The following is a 23,702-nucleotide window of genomic DNA, read 5'->3' as shown; positions in this document are numbered from 1 at the left end:
TTGCAGCCTGTTTTATTTTTGGATAGCTCTAATTATCAAGAAACTTTTTTTCTGACATTAAACCTAGAATAATCCATTTGTAATTTCTATGAATTTTTTCTGGTTTTATCCTTGGAATCCAAAAAGAAATTTTTCTATGTGACAGCTCTTCAAATATCTGAATATATCTGAATATAAGCATCATGCCCACCTCCCTATTTTTCTCTTCTCCAGGATAAATATTCTTCAATTTATCTTTATGTAATATGGGCTCAAAGACTTTTACCATCTTCTTTGTCCTCCAAACTCTTTGCTGTTTTACCAATCTTAATTTAAACTTACTTAAATTAATTTAACAATCTTAAACTCTGACACTCATAACTGAAAACAAAAATCCCCAAGAGGTCTGATCAGGGCAGAGAACAGAGGGATTAGCACTTCTTATTTCTGGATGATTTACCTCTCAAGACCAAGATCACATTAGCTTTTTGTGTTTGCCATATTCCATGCTGACTGACCAGATACTTCACTGAAATTCTCATTTCTTTTTTAGATCAACTTTACCAACCAGGCCTCCTCTCTGTTACTCCTATGAAGTTGGGATTTTTGAACCCCAAGTATAAAATTTTACATTTATCTCCATTGAATTTAATAAAAATAACTATTTTATGTAGTAGCAAGAACTATATGTAGCATTTTACAATTATTACCTTATTTGATCCTCCCAGCAACTCTGGAAGGTAGGTGCTATTATTATCCCTATTTTACAGATAAAGAAATTGAAGAAACAGAGATGAGGTGAATTGCCCAGGGTCACAGACATCCAGATTTGAACTCATGTCTTCCTGACTTTTGATCCAGTACTCTACCCAAGGCACCCTCCTTAGATTCAGTCCAGTCTTCTAGCCCATCAAAAGCTTTTTGGATTCTTCCTGTCATCCATTAGCTCTCCCTCCCAGGTTTGTGCCTTCTTGATGTTTTTTTGGACCAAACTTAAGCAGTGAGCTTAATGAGCTACTTAGGAGTCAGGGAGCCTACAGAATTCCCCACCCCAGGAAGAGAAAATGAGAAAGAGAAAAAGGGGAAATAGTCTAGTTTTCAAAAAGAGTTTGATTTAGGGCTTTTACTTTATATGGGATTTGGAGAAAGATAGAAATATGCTGCTTTCTTCTCTCAGGAGATCAGCTTCAGAGTCCTGCACCCTACAATTATTGCCTCAGGCTTCATGAGACAAACTTTTAAGGTGGTCACAACACTGCTCAAAGAGGGGATTTGGGGATAACCAGTAAGTCAAACACTATCTTATATATGAGGAACCATTTCATTTTATATCTACAGTATATATCAAAACCAATCAAAAACCACTGAGTATCAAAAATAAAACTCAACAGTGAGATATAGTAATTAATAAAAATAGCACATATGTAGTGCCTACTGTATACCACACCTTTTACAAATATGGTCTCTTTTAATCCTGACAACTCTAGATGGGTGCAATCATCCCCATTTTATAGTTGAAAAAACTGAGGCAAACAATGGTTAAGTGACTTGACTTATTCTTTATGGGAGATTTGAACTCAAGTTTTCCTGGCTCCAGATCCAGCACTATATCTACTACAAATAATAATAATAATAATAATAATAATAATAATAATAATGATGATGATGATGATGATGATGACTAACATTTGTATAGCACTAAGTATATACCAGTGCTTTGTAAATTATAATTTCATTTGATCCTCAAAACAATCCTTTGAGATGGGTGCTATTATGTTTCCCATTTTAAAGATAAAGAAACTAAGGCAAACAAAGATGAAATGATTTGTCCTGGTTCATGCAGCTAGTAAATTGGAGGCTAGATTTGAACTCAGATTTCCTAACTGGAGGCAGCTATCTGGCTCAGTGAATAGAGCATTGGATCTGGAGTCAGGAAGATCTGAGTTCAATTCTGGCCTCATATTTACCAGCTATGTAACCCAGGACAGTTGGAGAAGAAAATGGCGAACCACTCCAGTATCTTTGCCAAGAAACCCCCATGGACAGTACTGATGAGTTATGGTCCATGGGGTCACAAAAAGCTGAGCAATTGAACAACTCCCTAACTCCAGACCCGGAGCTCTATCTAACAAGTGAGCCCCTCTCCTGGGTTTCTTCACTGCTTTTGCTGTCAGGGTAGCAGGGTAGCAGATAAAGTGAAAATGCTTCCAAAAGTCAACCGAGGTCACTGGAGCCATGCAAAGTACACATACATGGTTGGGAGGGAGATGGGGGTTGGGGGAAAACCAGCTGATCCAATCTCAGGCCGTTTCATTTTAAGACTCACTGTGCTGCCAAGGAAGCAACACTGGACATGGAAGCAGAAAGCCTATGGCCAAATCCCAGCTGGGGAATTGGCTACCTATGTTAATTTTAGTCTTTGCTTAAGCACACTGGGCCTCCATCTTTTCATGTGTAAAAAGAAAGGGAAAAAAACCTCAGAGTTAAAGGTCTCTCCAAGATCTCCATTTACAACCTTCTTATTCATTCACTCCTCTGTTTTCCTCAGTGCCTACAAATACAATAAGTAGCAATCAAGCTTCTTGTTATCAGATTGCCACATTAGAAGACAGGAAACGGACAGGGGAAAATGTGAGACGTTTAGAGGTTTTGTTTTTTTTTAAGTGCAAACCTGATGTTTTTTAATGCAACAATAATAACTGATAGGTACATAGCACATATGTAGTATAGAAGGCTTACAAAGTGTTTTCCATATTATAAGCCGACAAGGATTGTAATGCGATTTTATTATTCTCATTTTACAAATGAGCAAACTCAAATATAGAGAGAAGAAATGATTTCCTGTATCTAGTAAGTAAAATCTCTGGGACTCAAAAACAGGCCATCTAAGTCTACTGTTGTTTCCACAATATTTGTCAAAACTCTACAAGCTAAATCCATCCTAAGTAATCAATAATCAATCAATTAATTGGCATTAATTAAGTGCCTGCTATACCAAATATGCTAGGCACTGGAGATAAGTTTGTGTCGTTTATCATTTCAGTCATTTCTGACTTTTCATGACCTCATTTGGGGTTTTCTTGGTGAAGAGATTGGAGTGGTTTGCCATTTCTTTTCCCAGGGATGTAAATATAATACAAAGAATGAAATAATCCCTACATACATGGAGCATATAGTAAAAAGTGAAGTTCTATATATTGTTCAGGGAGCTTGCAGGTAGCTACAGTGTACTGAAAGACCTGAATTCAAATCCAACTTCAGACATCTGCTGGTATGATCCTTCAATTCTGATGAGTTTCCTCGTCTATAAGATGGGGATAATTACAGAATGTACCTCATAGGAGTGATGTGAAGATCAAATTATTTAATAGGAATAAAGCATTCTGCAGACATAAAAGCACTGTATAACTACTAGGTATTGTTATTATTTATATTTCAGAGCATGAATAACAGGAAGGACAAAACTAACAGACAGATCTGTATTTACTTGTAAATCGTTAAAGGGAAGACTTCCAGCAGCTATCAGGAGGAAGACAGCACTGTGGAGAGAAAGACAATGATTAGAGACAAGGTGAAGTGCACCAAAGACCACCCCTCATCAATCTTTCCAAGTTCTGGTCTCAATCCACATTACTTGGGCAGCTTTTCTGTCAGGGTAGCAGGGTAGCAGATAAAGTGAAAATGCTTCCAAAAGTCAACCGAGGTCACTGGAGCCATGCAAAGTACACATACATGGTTGGGAGGGAGATGGGGGTTGGGGGAAAACCAGCTGATCCAATCTCAGGCCGTTTCATTTTAAGACTCACTGTGCTGCCAAGGAAGCAACACTGGACATGGAAGCAGAAAGCCTATGGCCAAATCCCAGCTGGGGAATTGGCTACCTATGTTAATTTTAGCCTTTGCTTAAGCACACTGGGCCTCCATCTTTTCATGTGTAAAAAGAAAGGGAAAAAAACCTCAGAGTTAAAGGTCCCTCCAAGATCTCCATTTACAACCTTCTTATTCATTCACTCCTCTGTTTTCCTCAGTGCCTACAAATACAATAAGTAGCAATCAAGCTTCTTGTTATCAGATTGCCACATTAGAAGACAGGAAACAGACGGGAAAATGTGAGACATTTAGAGGTTTTGTTTTTTTTTAAGTGCAAACCTGATGTTTTTTAATGCAACAATAATAACTGATAGGTACATAGCACATATGTAGTATAGAAGGCTTACAAAGTGTTTTCCATATTATAAGCCGACAAGGATTGTAATGCGATTTTATTATTCTCATTTTACAAATGAGCAAACTCAAATATAGAGAGAAGAATGATTTCCTGTATCTAGTAAGTAAAATCTCTGGGACTCAAAAACAGGCCATCTAAGTCTACTGTTGTTTCCACAATATTTGTCAAAACTCTACAAGCTAAATCCATCCTAAGTAATCAATAATCAATCAATTAATTGGCATTAATTAAGTGCCTGCTATACCAAATATGCTAGGCACTGGAGATAAGTTTGTGTCGTTTATCATTTCAGTCATTTCTGACTTTTCATGACCTCATTTGGGGTTTTCTTGGTGAAGAGATTGGAGTGATTTGCCATTTCTTTTCCCAGGGATGTAAATATAATACAAAGAATGAAATAATCCCTACATACATGGAGCATATAGTAAAAAGTGAAATTCTATATATTGTTCAGGGAGCTTGCAGGTAGCTACAGTGTACTGAAAGACCTGAATTCAAATCCAACTTCAGACATTGCTGGTATGATCCTTCAATTCTGATGAGTTTCCTCGTCTATAAGATGGGGATAATTACAGAATGTACCTCATAGGAGTGATGTGAAGATCAAATTATTTAATAGGAATAAAGCATTCTGCAGACATAAAAGCACTGTATAACTACTAGGTATTGTTATTATTTATATTTCAGAGCATGAATAACAGGAAGGACAAAACTAACAGACAGATCTGTACTTACTTGTAAATCGTTAAAGGGAAGACTTCCAGCAGCTATCAGGAGGAAGACAGCACTGTGGAGAGAAAGATAATGATTAGAAACACGGTGAAGTATTTCACACCCTCCCTAGTTATGGTGAGGGAGAGGGCACCAAAGACCACCCCTCATCAATCTTTCCAAGTTCTGGTCTCAATCCACATTACTTGGGCAGCTTTTCTGTCTGGGGATGGAAAGTTGCAATGATAAATTTGACAAGAGGGAGCTGAACACCTAAAGATCTATCGCCTACTAGCAGATCCTCAGGAAAACAAATGATTGGAGACCAAAAAAAAAAAAACAAACCCAAACAAACCCAAGAAGATGGGGCTGGCTGCGTCTTCATTTTTTCAGAGCATTTTTTGCATAACCCATCACCAAATGCTATATCTTTCAATCCTTTACTGATTTTAAATAATTGTTTTATTAGACTAGGGGTTTTTAACCAGGGATATAAATGGCCAGATTTTAGGAGGCTTGTGAGCTATGATTAAAAAAACAAAATAAACCAACACTAATCTCCAATTGAAAAGAATTATTTCAACAGGGAGGATGACTTCAGAAAAAACTGGGAAGACTTAAACAAATTGATTCAAAGTGAAATGAGCAGAACCAGGAAAACATTGTACACAGTAATAGCAATATTGTAATGATGAATGGCTTAACAAATGAAAGACTTAGCTACTCTGATCAAGATTGTTATCTGAGACAATTCCAAAGGATCTATGATGAAAAATGCTAGCCATCTCCAGAGAGAGAACTGATGAACTTGGAGTGCATACTGAAACATACTTTCTTTTTCTTGTAGGCTTTTTTGTCTGTGTTTCCTTTTGCAACATGGCTAACATGGAAATATATTTTGCATAACTTTACCTGTATATGTTTTACATAACTTTACATGTAAAATTGATATATTATTTCCCTTCTCAAGAAGTGGGGGAGGTCATGATGAGAAGAAGAGAAATGGGAACTTGAAATTTTTCAAAATGAATGTTAAAAGTTTTTATATGTAATTGAGAAATATTTAATGAAATAAATAAAAACATTTTTAAAAGAAAATTATCATTTCCCTCAATTATGAATTTTTTAAAAAGATTATTCTGAGGAGGTCTCTATTACTGTGACGAGACTGTCAGAAAGGTACATGATTCAAAAAAAAAGAGTTAAGAACCCTTGTTCTGTGATTGCACATTCATAAGCTATTTCAAATTGTTTATTACCAGAGAGAGAGAAAGGGAAAAGGAGAGAGAGAATTTAGAACTCAAATTTTTTTTAATAAATGTTAAAAATTATTTTACATGAAATGGTGGGAAAATAAAATATTAAAGTGGGGGAAATGCTTGTTCTAGACTGTAAGCTTTACAATCACAGGTAACTTCAACTTCCTTAAACTTCATAAACCCACTTTCAAAAGCCTAACACTACTGTGTTTGTGCACAAAGTAGGTGTCTTGTAAATGTTTACTTGTAACTGAATTTTTGAACTACTAACTAGCCAGGAAAAAGGCTTTTGCACTACATCTACAAACCCTGATTTAATCAAGCAAATTAAATATCCCAAGCATGTTATAAAAGGAGATTTTGACCAGCAGTGAAAAGCTGTAAAGGTGTAGTCATTTTAAATCAGTAAAGACTAAGTTAATTGTTAGTTATAGTTACTGAAGGAATGCATATTAAGAATCTCCCCTCAAAATGATAATGTTCTCAATTTATATTTTGGAAAGAAAATGTTCTTTGTTTTACAGAAAGTTGATATTCCACAAATGATCTAAATTGTTTCAATTTTGACTTCCCTTTGGTTCTTATTTCATTTCCTCCATGTTTTCTTTATCCAAACTTCCTTAATTTCCCAAAATCTCTCTTGATATACAATCTTGGTTTAGAGAAGATACAGAGGAGAATAACCAAGATTATCATATAACATCATCATAATAATAATAACAGCACCTGCTATGTGCCAGGCACTGTGCTAAATGCTTTGCAAATATTATCTAATTTGTTCTTCATAACAGGCCTGAGAGGTGTTATCATTCCCATTTAATAATTGAGTAAACTGAGGCATTAGCCCCTAATGGCTTGTTAATATCTGAGGTAGGATTTGAACTCAGGTTTTCCTGACTTCAGATGAAGTAAGTTTATTCACTGTACCATCTAGAATTGCAAAAATCCTTAAACATGAAAAGGAAGGTCCTGGGATAACATTCAGCCTTTGAATGAGAAGGCCCTCCAGTGTTGAGGAATCCACCCCTGAGATGTCTAAGTCTTCAAGAGCAAGATATCTGTTTTAGTTTTTGTATCCCCTGTCCTTGTATCCACAGGGCTTATCCACACTCAATACATTTTTTTTTAAATTGAATTGGATAGCTTTCATTGTTAGGAAGTGTTCCAAGTAAAATCTGCCTCTCTGTAAGTCCCAACCATTTCCTCAGATTCTAATAGACTTAATATCTTCGAAGGTCTCTTTCAGCTTTAAAACTGAGACCTTCCAAAGGACATCCCTTCAAACACATGAAGACTACTACCATGTCCCACCCCCAAATTTCTGCTCTTCTAAGTTCCAGTTCCTTCACTGATATTTTATATGTCACAGTTTCTAGATTCCTCACTATCCTGATTGCTCTTCTCTGGACGTATTTCAGCTAGGTGGTGCAACAAGAATCAAGACAACAGAAGTTCAAATCCAAGGAAATACTGTGTGAGCCTGGGCAAGTCATTCAATCACAGTAACACCATCAGTGTCTTTTACCTAAAATGTTGTATTTAGCATTAAACACAACATTCCCATTGTGACCTGACCAGGGCAGAAGGCAGAAAGACTTTCACCTTGTTTTGGACACTAGGACCCATTTAATGTTATATATGATATTGTTATAATGTTATATATGAAAATAATAATATAATACTGTTATAATGTGATAGTGGTGAGTAAATTTTTAGCTGCTATATTGCGTTGTTGGTATATATCAAATTTGCAATCCAATAAAATCCAGGGTTTTTATTTTCATACAAAGTGCTTGATGCTCATGCAGTAGATCTTTTTCAATGCTATAGGAATTTATATTTCCTTGTATTAAATTTCAGTTTTCTGGTATGGGCCATTGCTCCAGCCTGTTGAGATACTTGGGGATCCTGTCTTTGATTTCCAGCATATAAACTATTTTTCCAGGTTCATGTTATCAGCAAATTTGATAAGCAGCTGTGACTCTGCTAATGAGGCAGCTGTCCCGCTGGAGGGGGTCCTGCTCATGCTCTGGCATCCAAGAGGGAATGGGCATCTCTCAGGCTGCTTTTAGGAGCCCAAGAGGGTGACTCACTCTTAACTGCATATTTGAGCTTCTGTTCATTCTCCTACAGGGAACATCAAGTTGTTTCTTTCCCTGAACAAATAACACAAAAAACCTGGCTGCATAAACTAGAGGAGCCACGGGCTGGGTTGCACAGTAAATAGCAAAGCCTTCCTTGCACTGTTGAAGATCCTGGCTAAGCTTCCTGAAGATTTTGAATGAGAGTTGGGAGGAGCAATTTTTCAATCAACTAATGTTATGTTTCCTTGTTAGGTGAATGCTCCTCCCCAAATATGCTTTGGTCCTATAGTACAGCTTGGGCTTAGAGTTAATTGACCTGTTCCTCTCAGCACCATGAATCCATAGTAACTATTTCCTATTATATAAGATTTGTCGGTCAAAAGATATCCCAAGTCAAAGGGATTGTGTCTGAGTCTCTTCTCAGCCTCACTATGAGAGGAAGGAGCTCCCCCTTAGTCTCATGATGAGGGCTTCAGCTTGCTTATGATGTACTTTTATTTATCCTGCAATTCCTGCATTTTTGTTGGATTGTGCCAGCTATGAGAGTGTCTGTTGGGTCAAACAACAAAGTGATAAAGATTTTTAAAACTGGCAAGAAAAATTGATAAGCAGGTCATCTAGGCCTTCATCTAAATCGCTGATAAGCAGAAAGGACCAAGGACACATTATTCCTTCCAAGCTGACAAAAATACACGTTGTAAATAGAACGTAAATTACTCTGAGTCAAAACAGTCAGAAGTCAGAGATCTGGATCACATTCGTTCACTCAACAAAATGGTAACTGCATGTAGAACACAGTAAGGTTTGGAAAAGATAAGAAGTTTAATACTAAAGACTTAGTGGAACTTAGAGTCTAGGAACAGTAGTCTATGACACTACAGGGTAGCTAGGTGGTACAGCATCAGGCATGGAGTCAGAAGAACTGGGTTCAAATCTAGTTTCAGACTCTTACTAGCTGTGTGACCCTAGAAAACTCGCTTAATTCTATTTGCCTCAGTTTCCTTTTCTGTAACATGAGCTGGAGAAGAAAATGGCAAACCTCTTCAGTATCTTTGTCGAGAAGAGTCAGACGTGGTTGTATAATACCTAATACTATAATGTAATGAATCATGTATGTATGTTGTGTTATAGAATTACATTTTATCATAAACTATAATAAAAAGATTATACATAAGCACATTGAAAGATCTGTGATAAGGTTTAAGAGATTAGCAGAGAGAAGGGTTATAACTGACATGGATCTTAATGTATGTGCAGGAATTCAGATGAAGACAGAGATGACACTTAAAGCAAATTAAAGCACTTGGAAAACATGGGAAGGTTTAGGGGACAAAGTAGTTCAGTTTGTTTCCGGTAGAGCATTCTTGGACGTGAGTAATATGAAATGAGATTGGAATGGCAAAGTGGGGACAATAGAGAATCTTGAATTCTGGAAGAAGAAAAAAAAAATAGTCTAAATTCTCCTAAATACAGGAGTTACTAAAAAAAAAATTTTGAGCATTGTAATTTCAACCTATAATTCAAGCCTATAATTCAAGTCTAAATCTAAATAGGTAGGAATTTTCCTTCTCCAAAAACCTAATAAGAAATTACCAGGAAGTTTGCTTAGGTTTATGGTGTGAGGTCCCAAAGAACCGGATACAACTTAAAACAACTAAACAACAACAATAGGATGAAAGACGTGATATCTCTATAAGACTTTCAGTGTTGTTTTTAAACCCAATTATATAGAACCGTCTGGACCTACTCAGCAGTCTATCATCTCAAAGAACCGTTGCCATCCTAATAGAGTGCTCTCAATTCAAGGCTAGGGAGGAAACGAGGGAAAGAAGGATAGCTTTGGAGTCAGAAGAACTCAGTTTGAATTTTGACTTTATTTGTGTGACCCTGGACTAGGCAACTAATCTTGGGGGGAGTCTCAATTTCCTCATCTGTAAAACGAGGGGGTTGGACCAAATGACCCCAAGATGCCTTCAAGTAATCATCCTTCAAAGAGAAAGAGCACCCCCTTGTGGATGTCAAGGCAATCCCTAAATATGATCTCCTTTGATCCTCATTAGAAATCGACACTACTCACTTTGCAATAGGAACAGAAGGGCCTGCTCAGAGAGTTTAAGGCACTCATCAGTGGTCACTAGATTTTTTTTCCAAACAAAAAGTGCTTGAGGCTTGTGCAATGGATCTTTTTCAGTACTGTAGGAATTCTCACCCTCTTGCATTAAATTTCAGCACAATCGTTTGGCCCATTGCTCCAGTCTGTTGAGATCTTTGGGGATCCTTTCTTTGATTTCCAGCATGTGAGCTGACACTTACTAGTAAATGTTAGAATCTAGATTTGAATCCAGGGTTTAACTGACTCCAGATCAGTTCTCTTAAAAAACAGGCTTTGAAGAATGGTCTTTACTTAAGATGGAAAATATCATCTGCTTTCTACAAAGAACTATGGAGACTGCACAGATCAAAGCATGTTATTTTCACTTTTTTTGTTTGTTTTTTTCTCTCATAGTTTTTCCCTTTTTGTTCTGATTTTTCTGAATTACAGAACGTAACTAATATAGAAATATATTTAAAATAAAAAAGAATGGGCTTCATCTCTTAAAGGGTACTAGAATGGCCATGCATGTGAAAGAGCAAGAGAATAATTAAAAATATGTCAATAAGTGTATGATAATACAGTCAGGCAGTCAATATAGTCAATAAATAAGGTCAAATGGGGCCGGAGTTGTCATGGAAGGCTTTACAAATGCTAAACATTAATCTAGAGCATTGGACTTGAAATCTAAAAACAGGCTTTGAATCCAACGCCAAACACAATTTCCCAGAGATTCAGTTTCCTTATCTGAAAAATGGAAATAATACTTGGACACTTGCCATCGTTGGGAAAGAAGTGCTTTATAAACCTTAAAGAACTATTTAAAATGTGAATTGTTGAAAGAAGAAAAAATTGACTTAAGTATAGGCTAGATAGAAAGGGGAAAATTTATTAGTAAGTTTAGTAATAATAGTAGCATTGACAAAAATGATAATAGCTACTTGATTTTGTGCATATGCAAAAAAAATACTACTTCTATAAAATATAGTATATGCCCTCCTTGTTCCTAGGTGATAAATTCCCATGGATGAAAGTCAACATATAAAATGTTTCCTCCACCAAAATCTTAAATGGATATTTTTAAGCTTTGCTTTGAAGTCTGAGTGGTGGATTGAAAGGGGAAAGATAACCAGAAAAGGAAGCAGATAGGTCAAATTGGATTGCTGACTTGATTTCTACATTTCTGTCTTTTAATACAGTAAAAGAATGGGAGAAATGCCTGTAGCTCATGGGGGGAATCCTCTATAGAAGATCGATGGAAGTATAAAGAAGAGAAGGACATAAGAATAGAAGGCAAGGAAGGGTTTTGATCGGTAGCAGAAGAAGCGCCCAGTCTAATGATCATGGGATCATCCAAACATGGCATAAAATGCTTTAGTCAGCTGCCCACTTTTCTTCTCATTGTTCTTTGGCAGTCCTCAGCTAAATCTTTTCACTACATCTGGAAGAACGTAGCAACAATTAGATGTTACAGGTCTTTAACGCCTCTCTGTAATTCCTATTAATCTCTTTTAATAAGAAGGGTGTGCCTGGAATTCTGGGAATTCTATACCTCCCTGCCTTAGTAACAATGGGGAGGGAGGGAGAAGGAGAGGTTCATGCTGGACCTGGACTAGGGAACAGTAGGCAATGCAATGTCTGAAACCACCGATTTTAAATCCCTGAATCTGGAAGAAAACTTCAGTTTCCTTGCAGAGTTCATTGAAGAACAAGTGCATGGGAGCTGGTTAAATGAAGTCCTTCCTGGGTTGGAACAACAAAATGGCAAAACCAGAAAGGACTTTGGGGATCAATTGGTCCAACCTCTTATTTTAGAGACAAGGAACCAGAGGCAAAAGGTTTAGATTCCTAGCTTGTGTCCTGGTTTCCTGTCCCCTGGCTATATTTCCAGCACTCTTTCCATATGGTCACACTGGTTATTTACAAAGTGGTAATTAACCAAATTTTTTTTACTAAATTTTACTACATTCTAAAGATGTTCCTTTTATTTGTATTTTACCTCTACATCACTATACCACAATTGCTGTTGTTCCCTCATATCTGACTTTTTGTGGCCCTATATGGGATTTTCTTGGCAAAAATACTGGATTAGTTTGCCATTTCCTTCTCCAGCTCATTTTACGCATGAGGAAACTGAGGCAAACAGTGTTAAATGACTTATCCATGGTCATATAGCTAATAAGTATCTGAGACTGGATTTGAACTCGGGTCTTCCTGACTCCCTCTATCACTGCAACACCTAGCTACTACCCCCCATTCGACAAGAGCAAAAATGTGACTCAGGTATCCCCTTTATCTCACTCCCAAGAAGAATTATCTAATAAATCTTTGGAGAAAAAAATAATAAAATGATAAAATTACATGAACAGTATGAAAGATAATAAGATTTCCACATATAAAATGCTAGCATCCATAATTCATTAACTGCTCTGTTCTAGTGTGACAAATACAAATATTTATTCTGGATCAAAGTTAACATGACTGTTCAGTTTTAGAATCAGTAACTTCTTGACTTACCTCCAGATTTTTGCAGGAGATGTAAGCTGGAAGAAAAGAGAGAAGACTCAAAATAAATGAATTCAAAATTGTAATGAAAGAAGGCATTAATAAAGGAGGTTTGAAATAATATTATACAATGAAATTTAGTGAAGCTTTTGAATGGGCAGAAGAATGAGTCAGATGTTTGGGGATAAGCCACGTCAACATAACCTTTCTGTGTTTACAAATCAAGATTTTTCTGATTTGTTTTGTTTTTACTATTAATTATGATACTCACATAGCATTTCTATCACTGTTTCTACCCATGTAAAGCACTTACCCATTCAGTCAACAAGCATCTATTAATTATTAATTAAGAGTATCAGGCACTGTGCTGAGTGCTGGAAATACAAAGAAAAGAAAGAGGGGAAAGCTCCATTTCCTGCCCAGAAGGAGCCCAGAAATAACATGTAAACCAGTATGTACAAACCACCTATAAACAGGATAAATCAGAGAAATCAAAAGAGGGAAGGCACTGGAATTTAAGGATGATCAGAAAAGGCTTCTTGTAGAAGGTGGGATTTTAGCTGGGACTTGGAAGAAGACAAGGAAGCCAGGAGATGGAGATAAAAAAGGCAAGCATTCCACGAATGGGAGACAGAGAAACTGCTGAAAGCCAAGATAGAGTGTCCTGTGCAAAGAACTGCCAGGAGGCCAGTGCCACTGGATCAAAGTGTATAGAAGAAAATAAGATAGAAGAAGACTAGAAAGGTAAGAGGTGGTCAATTTATGAAGGTCTTTAAAATCCAAACATAAGATTTTGTATTTGATCCCTGAAGGAAACAAGAAACCACTGCAGAATAAATGACAGGGGCAAGGAGGGGAGGAGAAATGATGTGGACAAACTGAGTTTTAAAAAGATCCCTTTAATAGCTAAAAGAGAATGGATATACAATGAAAAATGGAACCAATATTTCAGAATCCTAAACACACAAACACACTTATGTAAGAAAACAAATTAAAATATGTTCAACTCCCTATCCAAATAAATTTATTTTTATCGAAAAAAATCTTTTAAAAATTTAGTTGATTAGAGTAATATAACATGAATCTTTTGTTGGTTGTAATGGTTAACTTAAGATTTCACATGAAACTAAAAAAAAGGTTTTAATGGTTGTTGTGGGGTTATAGAAGGAGAATCTTATAAATTTCACTATCCCATTTAAAACAAAAAACAACTACAATAACAACAATTTTGATTTTATCATTGTAAGGAATTCCCTTCATTAATGTGATCCTATGTCTGCTGATCAGACCAAGAACACTTATTATTACTTGTCACTGCCACCTGGTGGCAGTATATCCAAATTGCAGGGACAGGTTTTTGTGACAAAGATACAAACCTATTAATGGGAAATGAGAAATTTATATCACATGGGGAGAGGGAATCTAAAATATATGCTATTAAGGTAAAGCTATTTGTTATTCTATAATTATCTATATAACTGTCCCTTGAGTATAACATACCAATAGAACCACAATATCTCAATAAATACACCCAACAACACAAAAGTTTGGCTAAAAGGGGAAAGAAGCAGAGCTCTGATGTTCATTTTGGCTGTGAATTTAAAATATTCCTGAGTTACAATTCACCTATAGGTAATAGGTCTGCTTTTTCAGGGCATGAGTTGGTAAATTTCATCTTTTAAGACAATAAAATCAACCCAATGACTAAAAATTCTTTTAATTTCCAGAAGGGAACTCTTTGCTTTTAGATAAACTTTCAATCAAATGACTTCAGAAATAGAACAAGGAATGAGCAAAGGAATTAACTATGTTGCTACGCAAGAAATAACATTAATTACCCACTTCTCTTTGTGCAGATAGCAAGTTAGGCAGGTAAGTAGATCAATTAATCCCTTCAAGCTAAATTCTGTACTTCAGAATCCTATGGGGGAAAAAGGAATACATGTCTTCTAGCCATGAAGGAATGACACATGCTGGAGACACTATGATCATCACAATACCTCAGTCCTCAAGCTATGTCGTGTGTAAAGAGACTGATCCCACAACAAGGCGTATATAAACATCGTATTCTCTTTTAAATTAGTATGAACTTTTGTAATGAAGTTAAATGTATAAAAAGAAGGAATAAAAACCTAAGCCTAAACAAGAATGGTGGGAAGGAGAGGAGGGGCCGAGCCGAACCCTCTCTGTAAATAAAACATTTCATTCCAATGAAACTCTCGTTTCCCAAAAGAGTAAAAACTTGATCCTTGAAACTGGTGACTATAGACAGGTAACACAAAGCATGGACTACAACTGCATTCTTGATTGCATTTATAAACCTCTTTTCTGTCTAAACAGAACCCATTTGCATAATTACTTACTTCTTTTGAAATGCACTTCTGATACAGAAAGACAATAACTTCCGAAGCATTGTGTAAGGTAAAGAACACAGGAATGGACTGGGGGGAAAAAAGAAAGTGACCATCAGAAATCAGTACATTTTCCAGCAATGTTCCTAGTATAAGGCATTTGATTTTTATTCTTAAGAAAAAGTCAGTAAGTTTAACAGAAATGGAGGATCTTCTAGCACAACACTCATATACCCTTGTTTATGACAAGACATCATAAGCTTTTATTTATATTGGAGGCTTTCTTTCTCACCAACTAGTAAAGAAAAGACCGGAGTCCTATGTTACTCTGTAAATTCAAGTCACCAGAAGCTCCCAAGTTCATTTGCTCTTCCTTCTAAAGTAATTTGTGGAGATTATTATTTCCAGCCACTCTGAAATTCAAAATCCTATAAAGACTATGTAGCCATTACCACTAATGTAAATTTTGCTAAACCATTTCAGGCAGGAAAGGATACTGGAATCAATGTCAGAATAATTCCTAGATTTAAGTGCTAACTCTTTAAGCAAGTCACTTTACTTATTAAGCACCCACCCCTTTTTTTATCCAGACCTGTGATGTCATTGGTATGTGAAACTTCCAGAATGGAAATTGCCTCCACCAAAGCAGATCAATAACTCATTTGTAATTTATGCCCGAGACACTAAGAATTTAACTAATTTACCCCCAGTGACATAGTCAGTATCTGTCAAAGGGAGAATGCAACTCCTAACAATAAAACATCTTTCTGTCCCCCGTGTTATATCTCTCTTCTGAGCTTTGATTAATAATAAATAAAATTAAATCTTTATTTCTTTGGTTTATCGATCTCAAAATCAGCTACACAGTGTGTACAGTTTCAAGTCAAAGATTTCAACTTATTAAAGGTAGCACTAAACAGAAAAATCACTTGAAGAAAAAGAAAGTTAAAATACAATTCTAGCTCTTATCAGATGAAATTCTTACAGAAAACATGTTAGAAAAGTATTCAGTCTACAATCCAGGTTAAGGAATAACCTAAATTTAGGAATCCCAACACATTCCTAAATATCTTCCAGTAATTTTAAGCACTCTAATACTCCTATACTTCAATTTACTGGCTATGTGACCAGAGATCTCATCCCAATGTTTATGATAGAAATCTACTAGACAGTTTGGCTGGGAGGTAAGAGAAATTCTGGTTATATAATTTGTCAGCATTGGGATAGAGAAAGAATCCATTCCTGTCCCCTATCAAAGAGAGAAAGTCTGCCTCAAGGAAGGTGATGAACAGATAATAGAAGGATTAGAGTCAGTCTCCTGACCTGCTTTTTTTCCCCCCAAGATAATGGGGGTTAGGTGACTTACCTAGGATCACACCTCTAATAAATGTCAAGTGTCTGAACTGAAATTTGAATTCAGGTCCTTCTGACTCCAAAGCCAGTGCTCTATCCATTTCATCACTTTGCTTGCCTCCTCCCACCCTCCAGTTCTACTTCTAAAAACAAATCGAAATGATGTCTCATACTATTTCTGCTACTCTGATAAGAACAAATAAAATAATTAATAAACATTTATTAAGTGTCTTCTATTTGCCAGAAATTTAAACTGGGAATAGTCCCTAAGGATGAAAGTGATATAAGTCATAAGACATGACAGATAAACAATAACAAGTGATATTAAAAATTTACATTAAGTTTCCCCGATAAAGGCTTTTTTCCCTCAAATATATGTGGAACTGAGTCAAATTTTTAAAAAATAAAAACCATTCTCCAATTGATAAATTGTAAATCAGAAAAGAAATCAAAGATATCTAATACTTATATGAAAAAATGCTCTAAATCATTACTAATTAGAGAAGGATAAATTGAAGCAATTGGGAGTTACCAACTCACACCTATCAGAAATAATAAATGCTAAAAGAGATGAGGGGAAATAGTTACACTAATCAACTGTTGGTGGAGTTGTGAACTAGTCTAATCATTCTAGAGAGTAATTTGAGATTCTGCCCAAAGAGTTACCCAGCAATACAAGCACTAGGCATGTATCCCAAATATATCAAAGAAAAAGGAAAAGAATCTACATGTGCAAAAGTATTTTTGTGCTGGCAAAATATTACAGATTGAGAGGATGCCAATGAATTAGTAACTGAACAAATTGGGGTAAGTAGTTGTGATGAATTACAATAGGGCTATAAGAAATGACAAGAGGGATAGTTTCAGAAAATCACGGAAAGATCTTTATGAATTGATGCAAGGTGAAGTGAGAAGAACCAAGAGATTATTGTACACATTATAACAGCAATATTGCAACTGATCAACTGTGAAAGACAATGCTACCCTAATCAATGATCCAAAATGATTCCAAAAGACTGGGGACAAAAAATGCTATCTACATCCAGAGAAAGAATTAAAGTAGTTTGAATGCAAATTGAAGTATCATTTTCTTACTTTATTTGTTTTACTTTTTATTTTGTGATCTGGCTAATATGGAAATGTTTTATGTGATTTCACATGTATAATTGATATCATTGTTTGATTTCTCAGCAGGTGGTAGTGGATGGTGTCTAATCCACAGATCCCTATCTTTTACTGGAACAGTATAACATACTTTATCAAAAGCTTTGCTAACTTGGAATTATAAATGTCTGTATCTTGACCCAAAAATGTCACTGTTAGATATATATCCTATTGACAAAAAGAAAAGGATCAAATACATCATACATACTTAGTATTTATAGGATCACTTAACAAAAAAAATATGACTAAAAAAATGAACACTGCAAAATTGAAAAGAACAAGGTTAGCCCCAAAGAAAAGATATGAGAAGATACTTACTTTTACTCCTTTGCAGTCTACAGATATAGAACATGGAATAAGGTTTTTTTTTAATGTATTGATCAATCTGTTTAATGATTTTTTTTAATCTTCCTCTTTTTCTTTAAAAAAAAAAACTTTCTTTGTTAATAGGAACTATGCCCTGGGAAGAGGAGGCTATACAGGGAGAAATCTAGGTGATGTTAAAGCAAAAATATTATAAAACTAGATAGAAACCTATTTTTAAAAAAGTTTTGCTAAAATCTAGGTGAACTATATTCAAAGCATTCCCTTCATCTACCACTTTAATAATCCCATCAAAAAAAGAAAAAAGGTTAGACTGGTATGACCTATTCTTGATCAATCTATGCTGGCTCTTTGTATCAGCAATCTCTTTACTGTCCTGTTCTAGAATTTCCCCAGAAATTAAATTTAAGCTCATTGGTCTACAGTTTTCAGATTTCATTCTCACTTTTAAAGAGAGAACATTTTCCTTTCTTCAATCCTAAACTTTCTGTTTTCTTCAGTTTTCAATGATCTTTCAAATATCATGCACAGTGGCTTAAATAATCACATCTACTTATCTCAGAATCTGATGATGTAGTTTTTTAGGGATAAGGGATCTGCATTTATAAATGGAAGCTTACTATCTATCTCTCCTTTTCTGTCTTGAGTTTCACTTCCCTATTAGTCGATTTTGTTCCATTATTTAAAGATTGTTACTTCTCCTCAGCAGATACAAGTGCAACAAATCTCAATGAGATTTGAGTATTTCTTCACTCCCTCCCCTTCTTTCCCTCCCTTCCTTCCCTTCATCTGTCCCTCTCCCCTTCCCTCTCTCCTTTCTCTGTCTCTGTTTCTCTTTCTATATCTTTCTCTCTCTCATCAATGATCTCAAAACTAGGTGGTAGGAAATACTCAACAGACTAACATATGAATATAATACAATATCGTTATGCTAAAAGAAAGACATTTTCAGACAAACATAGAAAGGCTTGTATGAACTGATACAAAATAAAATAAGCAAAAGCAGAACAATTTAAACTAGAATATCAATGTTATAAAAAAAGAGCCATTTTGAAAGACTTTTAATGGACAGCAATGATTCCACAGGACTGATAATGAATAATGCTACCTATCTCCTCATAGAGGTAAGGTACTCAGGATACCAAAGGAAATTTACAGTTTGACTATGTTAATATCCAAATTAGTTTTACTTGACTACACATTTTTGCTATAGGAGAGTTTTTTCCCTTTTTTTCCTTTTTCAGTGGGAAGTAGGGAAAAGTGAGCTAAAAAATATAAATGCCTAACAAATGAAAAAATTCAATAACCAAATATAAAAATGAAAAGTCAACTAACTGAGCAGCTCTCCTTCTATTTACTCTAAGCAAAAATCCCACCTACATCTAGTCCTTTTAGATGTTCTTCTTCCTTCTAATTTGTCTAAAAAAAACCAAAACACCCTTTTGTGGTCCTTAACTTCCTTTGCCAGTCTTAGCTCATTCTGAGTTTTACCATTCCTGACATTATTTTTACATGACATTACCATTCATATTCATTGTCTATTATCTAGACATTTCTATTTGTGTCCATTTCTTTTTCAAATGTAAATTATATGATTACTTTCCCATGTATCCAAATTGATCTCTTGAAACAAACCTGATTTTCCTTCCTCAATGGAATTGTTTCTTTTTATATTTTCAAGGGGGAAAAAAAAGGTCTTACATTTGTGTGTGTGTGTGTGTGTGTGTGTGTGTGTGTGTGTGTGTGTGTGTGTGTCCTGCTTCTTTAGCTAACTTCATCTAAAGCATTTTATTTCATGGGATCCTATCTTTCTTCTGAACTCCGAAATCTGCTTTCCCCAAATCTAACCTGCACATCAGACTATATGCAGATTTATAATCATAAGTTCTAGGATGGAGTGGTTACATTCTCCTACCCCTATACTCCCACCACCACCCCTACAGTACCTATCATTTTCACACCCATCAAAATTATCTCTTACTGGATCTTTCCCCCCTTGAAGTATAAAATTATCAACAAAGCAAGTAAAGAAGATACTGGTCATTCTACATTTGGAAGAAAGAGTTCTAACAAATGTCCGGATAATTGAAGTCCTCATCACTACTCTATAATATCGGTGCTAAGCCTATAATGTTTTCCAAACTCATCTATTTCCTCTTTCGGTCCAAGTAAACATTAAGTATAACCCAATGACTAAATCACTTCTGCTTCTGCCTTCTTTGACTTTTACCCAAATAATCTCTATCATATTTCATCATCTCTAATTCCTGGTTTCCATGATTTTTTAATTTTATAATTATTCCCATTTTATTATCCTCATTTTACAGATGAAGAAACTGAGGTCCATTGAGCTATAACTTATTTATCCAAAGTCACATTCTTAGGAAGTTTGTGAGTTAGGACTTTCAAAATCAGGCCTTCTAATTTCACCTCCTCTGTACATTCCAGTTATTGGGGATTTTGTTACAAAAGCCATTATTAGTCAAATATGGGTTGGATCAGATGCTTTCTCAGGTCCTTTCCAAGTCTGAGATTCTGTAACTTTGGTCTCAACTATCTTTTCCTTCTTCTAGTCCTTAATAAAATTCAACACAAATCTATTTTTAATAACTGCCATCATTTTATAAGGGTTGTATTAAATATTCAACATTTTTATATAATGTAAGAAGATAGCTTAAAAGCCAACTGCTTTCTTGAGTACTTCTCTGAAAAGGAAAGACTAGCTGACTATGTAAAAACAGGCTTAATTCCCCATCTGGACTCTGACTGAGCCTCCCACCCCCATCCCCACCCTACAACTTCAACTAGGACTTTCTGTTATGAGTATCTTGAGCCCTGCACCACACCACCTCCACAGGAGAAACACAATGGAAAATAATATTCAAGAGAATTTGACACCAAAATTTACATACTTGTCCTTAGTGGAGCCAACCTGCATTATGCAGCATTAGTTTTAGGAGCCATTTTTTAAGTGCCCTGGAGCCAGGCTCCAGTTTGCCCAGCTAAGTTAACTAACTCCACATGGGTTTCATCCTTTCTGTGGATTCTCACACACACCGCCCTGCTTCATTTGTTGAATGAGTTTGGTGCTGGAGAGTGTGAGAGAAATTAAGAAAGAGAGGAGGGGAGGGAGAGAAGGAGAAAAGGGGAGGAAAGAGAGAGAGAGGGAGAGGGGAAAGGAGGGAGGTAGGAGGAAAAGAGGGGGAAAGGGAAGAGGGAGGGAAAGGGGAAAAGGAAGGAAAGAGAGGGGGAGGGAGGAAGAGAAGGGAAAGGAGGGAGGTAGAAGGAAAAGAGGGGGAGAGGGAAGAGGGATGGAGGGGGGAAAGGGGAGGAAAGAGAGGGGGAGGGAGGGAGAGGGGAAAAGAGGGAGAATGGGAAGAAAAGAGGCGGAGAGGGAAAAGGGAGGGAGGGGGGAAAGAGGAGAAGGAGGGAGAGAAAGAAATAGGGGAAGAGGAAAGGAGAGGGAGGGAGAGGGAAGAAAAATGAAGAGAAGGAGGAGAGAGAAGGAAGAGAGAGAAGAAAGTTAGATTCTGAAGCTAGGAGAGCAAAATCAAAGGATAAGTGGAACAGCCAACCTTCCAGTCAGACTTGCAATACCCTGCTAAGTCCTGACCTTATCTTCCTGGAGCAGGAAAGTCCTCTGCTGTGAAGATCCAAAGTTACAACGACATCACCTGATACTTATACAATGGGAGTCTGGGTTCTTATTATCAACCTGCTCAAATTTCAGAATAGCCACAGAAGGAATATGATCCCCCAAGCTAAATCCTTGAAGGAAAACCATCAGAAGACTCAAAGTTGCTGGAAAATGTCACTTGGATTCGGATAAACAATAACTCTGGGAAATCCGTCCCCATAAAAGTAGTGCTTCCTGCACGTCCTGCCAGCTGTCTCGGGATGATGTTCGTCTCTGTAAGCCTGTTAAGTGCAGGAGGGTGAGGGAGAAGTACCTGGAGAGAAATCTTTTCTCTCTTCAGCAATCCTAACTGTTGCATCAGTCAGCTGTGGTTTATAGCAGCAGAGGGACTTCAGGGATAAAGAGACAAATTATTAGCATGAATCAGACCTGGCTTCAGGAGCCAGAGGTCTAGACAAAGGAGCAAGTTAGCGCTCCTCTCTTTATTCCATAAACTCAGACATTCCAACAACCAGTGACATCGCTAGAATAATGATTCCTTTAACTAATGTTGCAGGTAAGTCAGGTGTGGATTTTAAAGAGAGAAAAGTTGGTAAATACCACTGGAAAAAATGCACTTGTAAACTTATTAATTCAATTCTGCTCCATGGGTTTTTGTTCTGGTGTCAAGATATCAGAGCAATGTTTCAAGGCCCTATCAATAACCATTTATTTTTAAGCACTATTATGTAAATTGTGAAATGACTGTATCCTGTTGGGTACCTGTCAAACACAGACTGACACACCACAGGTACAGAGTACTTCTTCCATGATCTCTACCTAATTCCTCGAATGAACTGACCAATCATGCGAACAGCCATTTTCAAGCCAACTAAAGTCCCATGCCTGATGATATCTATTCATTTTAATTGCCTTAAAAAGAATCAGAAAAATCCAAAAAGATGCAAGATTGTGGTATCTGTGTAGTAAACAAACAACGATTTTGTTTGTTTAAAAAAAAAAAAAAACAATGAAAAAAATAAGGGTATCTTTCTGTAGAGTGAACTACAACAGTCCAGAAAGAGATTGAACCGACATAGCTCAGCTTTGCCTCTTTGGGGTGCTACCCTCAAAGAGCCGATTCTGTGTGACTGCTTGCAGTTCTAATGAGTAAGATCTGAATGAGTGTGAGTCTAAGAGTTAGGAGATCTGGGATTTAGTCCATGCTAATCATTTGTCACCTTAGATAAGCTGCTTAATTTCTTTGTACTTCTGTGCACTTCAATCATCATCTGTCAAATCAGGAAAGAGAATACTTATAATATGATCAACCTTATCACTTGTTTCAAGGATTAAATGACACAGTGTTTTGAAAAAAATACATTTAAAATATTGGGAAAATCTACAGTACTATAACATTCTGCTTACCATCATCACCATCATTGCTGACATTTGAAAAATGTGCAAAGTGCTTTATTACACATACTCAAATGAACTTCCAAACAAAACTGCAGAGAAGCACAATGGGAATTATTACCTCCATTCGACAAATGAGATTGCCCATTGAACTGTCTGAAGCAGAATGTGGACCCGGGACTTCTTCCCTCAACAGTCTGACATGAATTCATTCTGCCATGGTATCTCCATCCACAAAACAATTGTAGAATCAAAAAAGGAAGAAAAAAGTCTCTGAACATATAGATTGTTGTAATAAAGTTTACTAGGTAGCCATTGTCAGGCCAGGACAATTACATGTAAATAAGACTTCATATCATCATAATAATATATGTTGTTTTAAGATTTGAAAAGCACTAAAGTGTTATACATATCAAAATGATCTATTTTATTTCCCTCTTGGGGAAAAAAAACTAAGGGCGAGGAGGACTCAGTTATGATTTCACAGATACAAAGAGGTCTTCTGCTTCAAGTAAGGAATCCTTCTGAGATTTAAAGTTTTAGAAAGGTGACTGGGGAAGGGGAGTTTTACCAAGGTAAAAGACTTTCCCAGTTATGGATATGTCAGAAGCAGGATTTGT

The 23,702-nt window shown here is 36.2% G+C and overlaps 1 protein-coding gene across 6 annotated transcripts in view; it reads right to left on the bottom strand.

Moving 5' to 3' along the window:
• Nucleotides 1-23,702, bottom strand: part of TMEM241 (transmembrane protein 241) — a 172,327-nt gene that overhangs the window by 109,860 nt on the left and 38,765 nt on the right. For 3 of the 6 annotated variants that reach the window (XM_051970343.1, XM_051970346.1, XM_051970345.1), the window contains exons 5-7: nt 15,222-15,299; nt 12,871-12,896; nt 4,943-4,994 (exon numbers count right to left, since the gene is read on the bottom strand). In XM_051970343.1, the coding sequence (XP_051826303.1) occupies nt 4,943-4,994; nt 12,871-12,896; nt 15,222-15,299 (156 nt within the window). Of the gene's footprint in view, nt 1-3,466; nt 3,519-4,942; nt 4,995-12,870; nt 12,897-15,221; nt 15,300-23,702 lie in introns of all 6 variants that reach the window. The other 3 variants (XM_051970344.1, XM_051970342.1, XM_051970347.1) reach the window with 1 other exon arrangement.

This window comes from Antechinus flavipes, chromosome 1 (assembly GCF_016432865.1).
Source record: "Antechinus flavipes isolate AdamAnt ecotype Samford, QLD, Australia chromosome 1, AdamAnt_v2, whole genome shotgun sequence".
Taxonomy (NCBI): domain Eukaryota; kingdom Metazoa; phylum Chordata; class Mammalia; order Dasyuromorphia; family Dasyuridae; genus Antechinus; species Antechinus flavipes.
The sequence above is the reverse complement of the archived record's forward strand: the minus strand, read 5'-3'. Positions and strand labels throughout refer to the sequence as shown.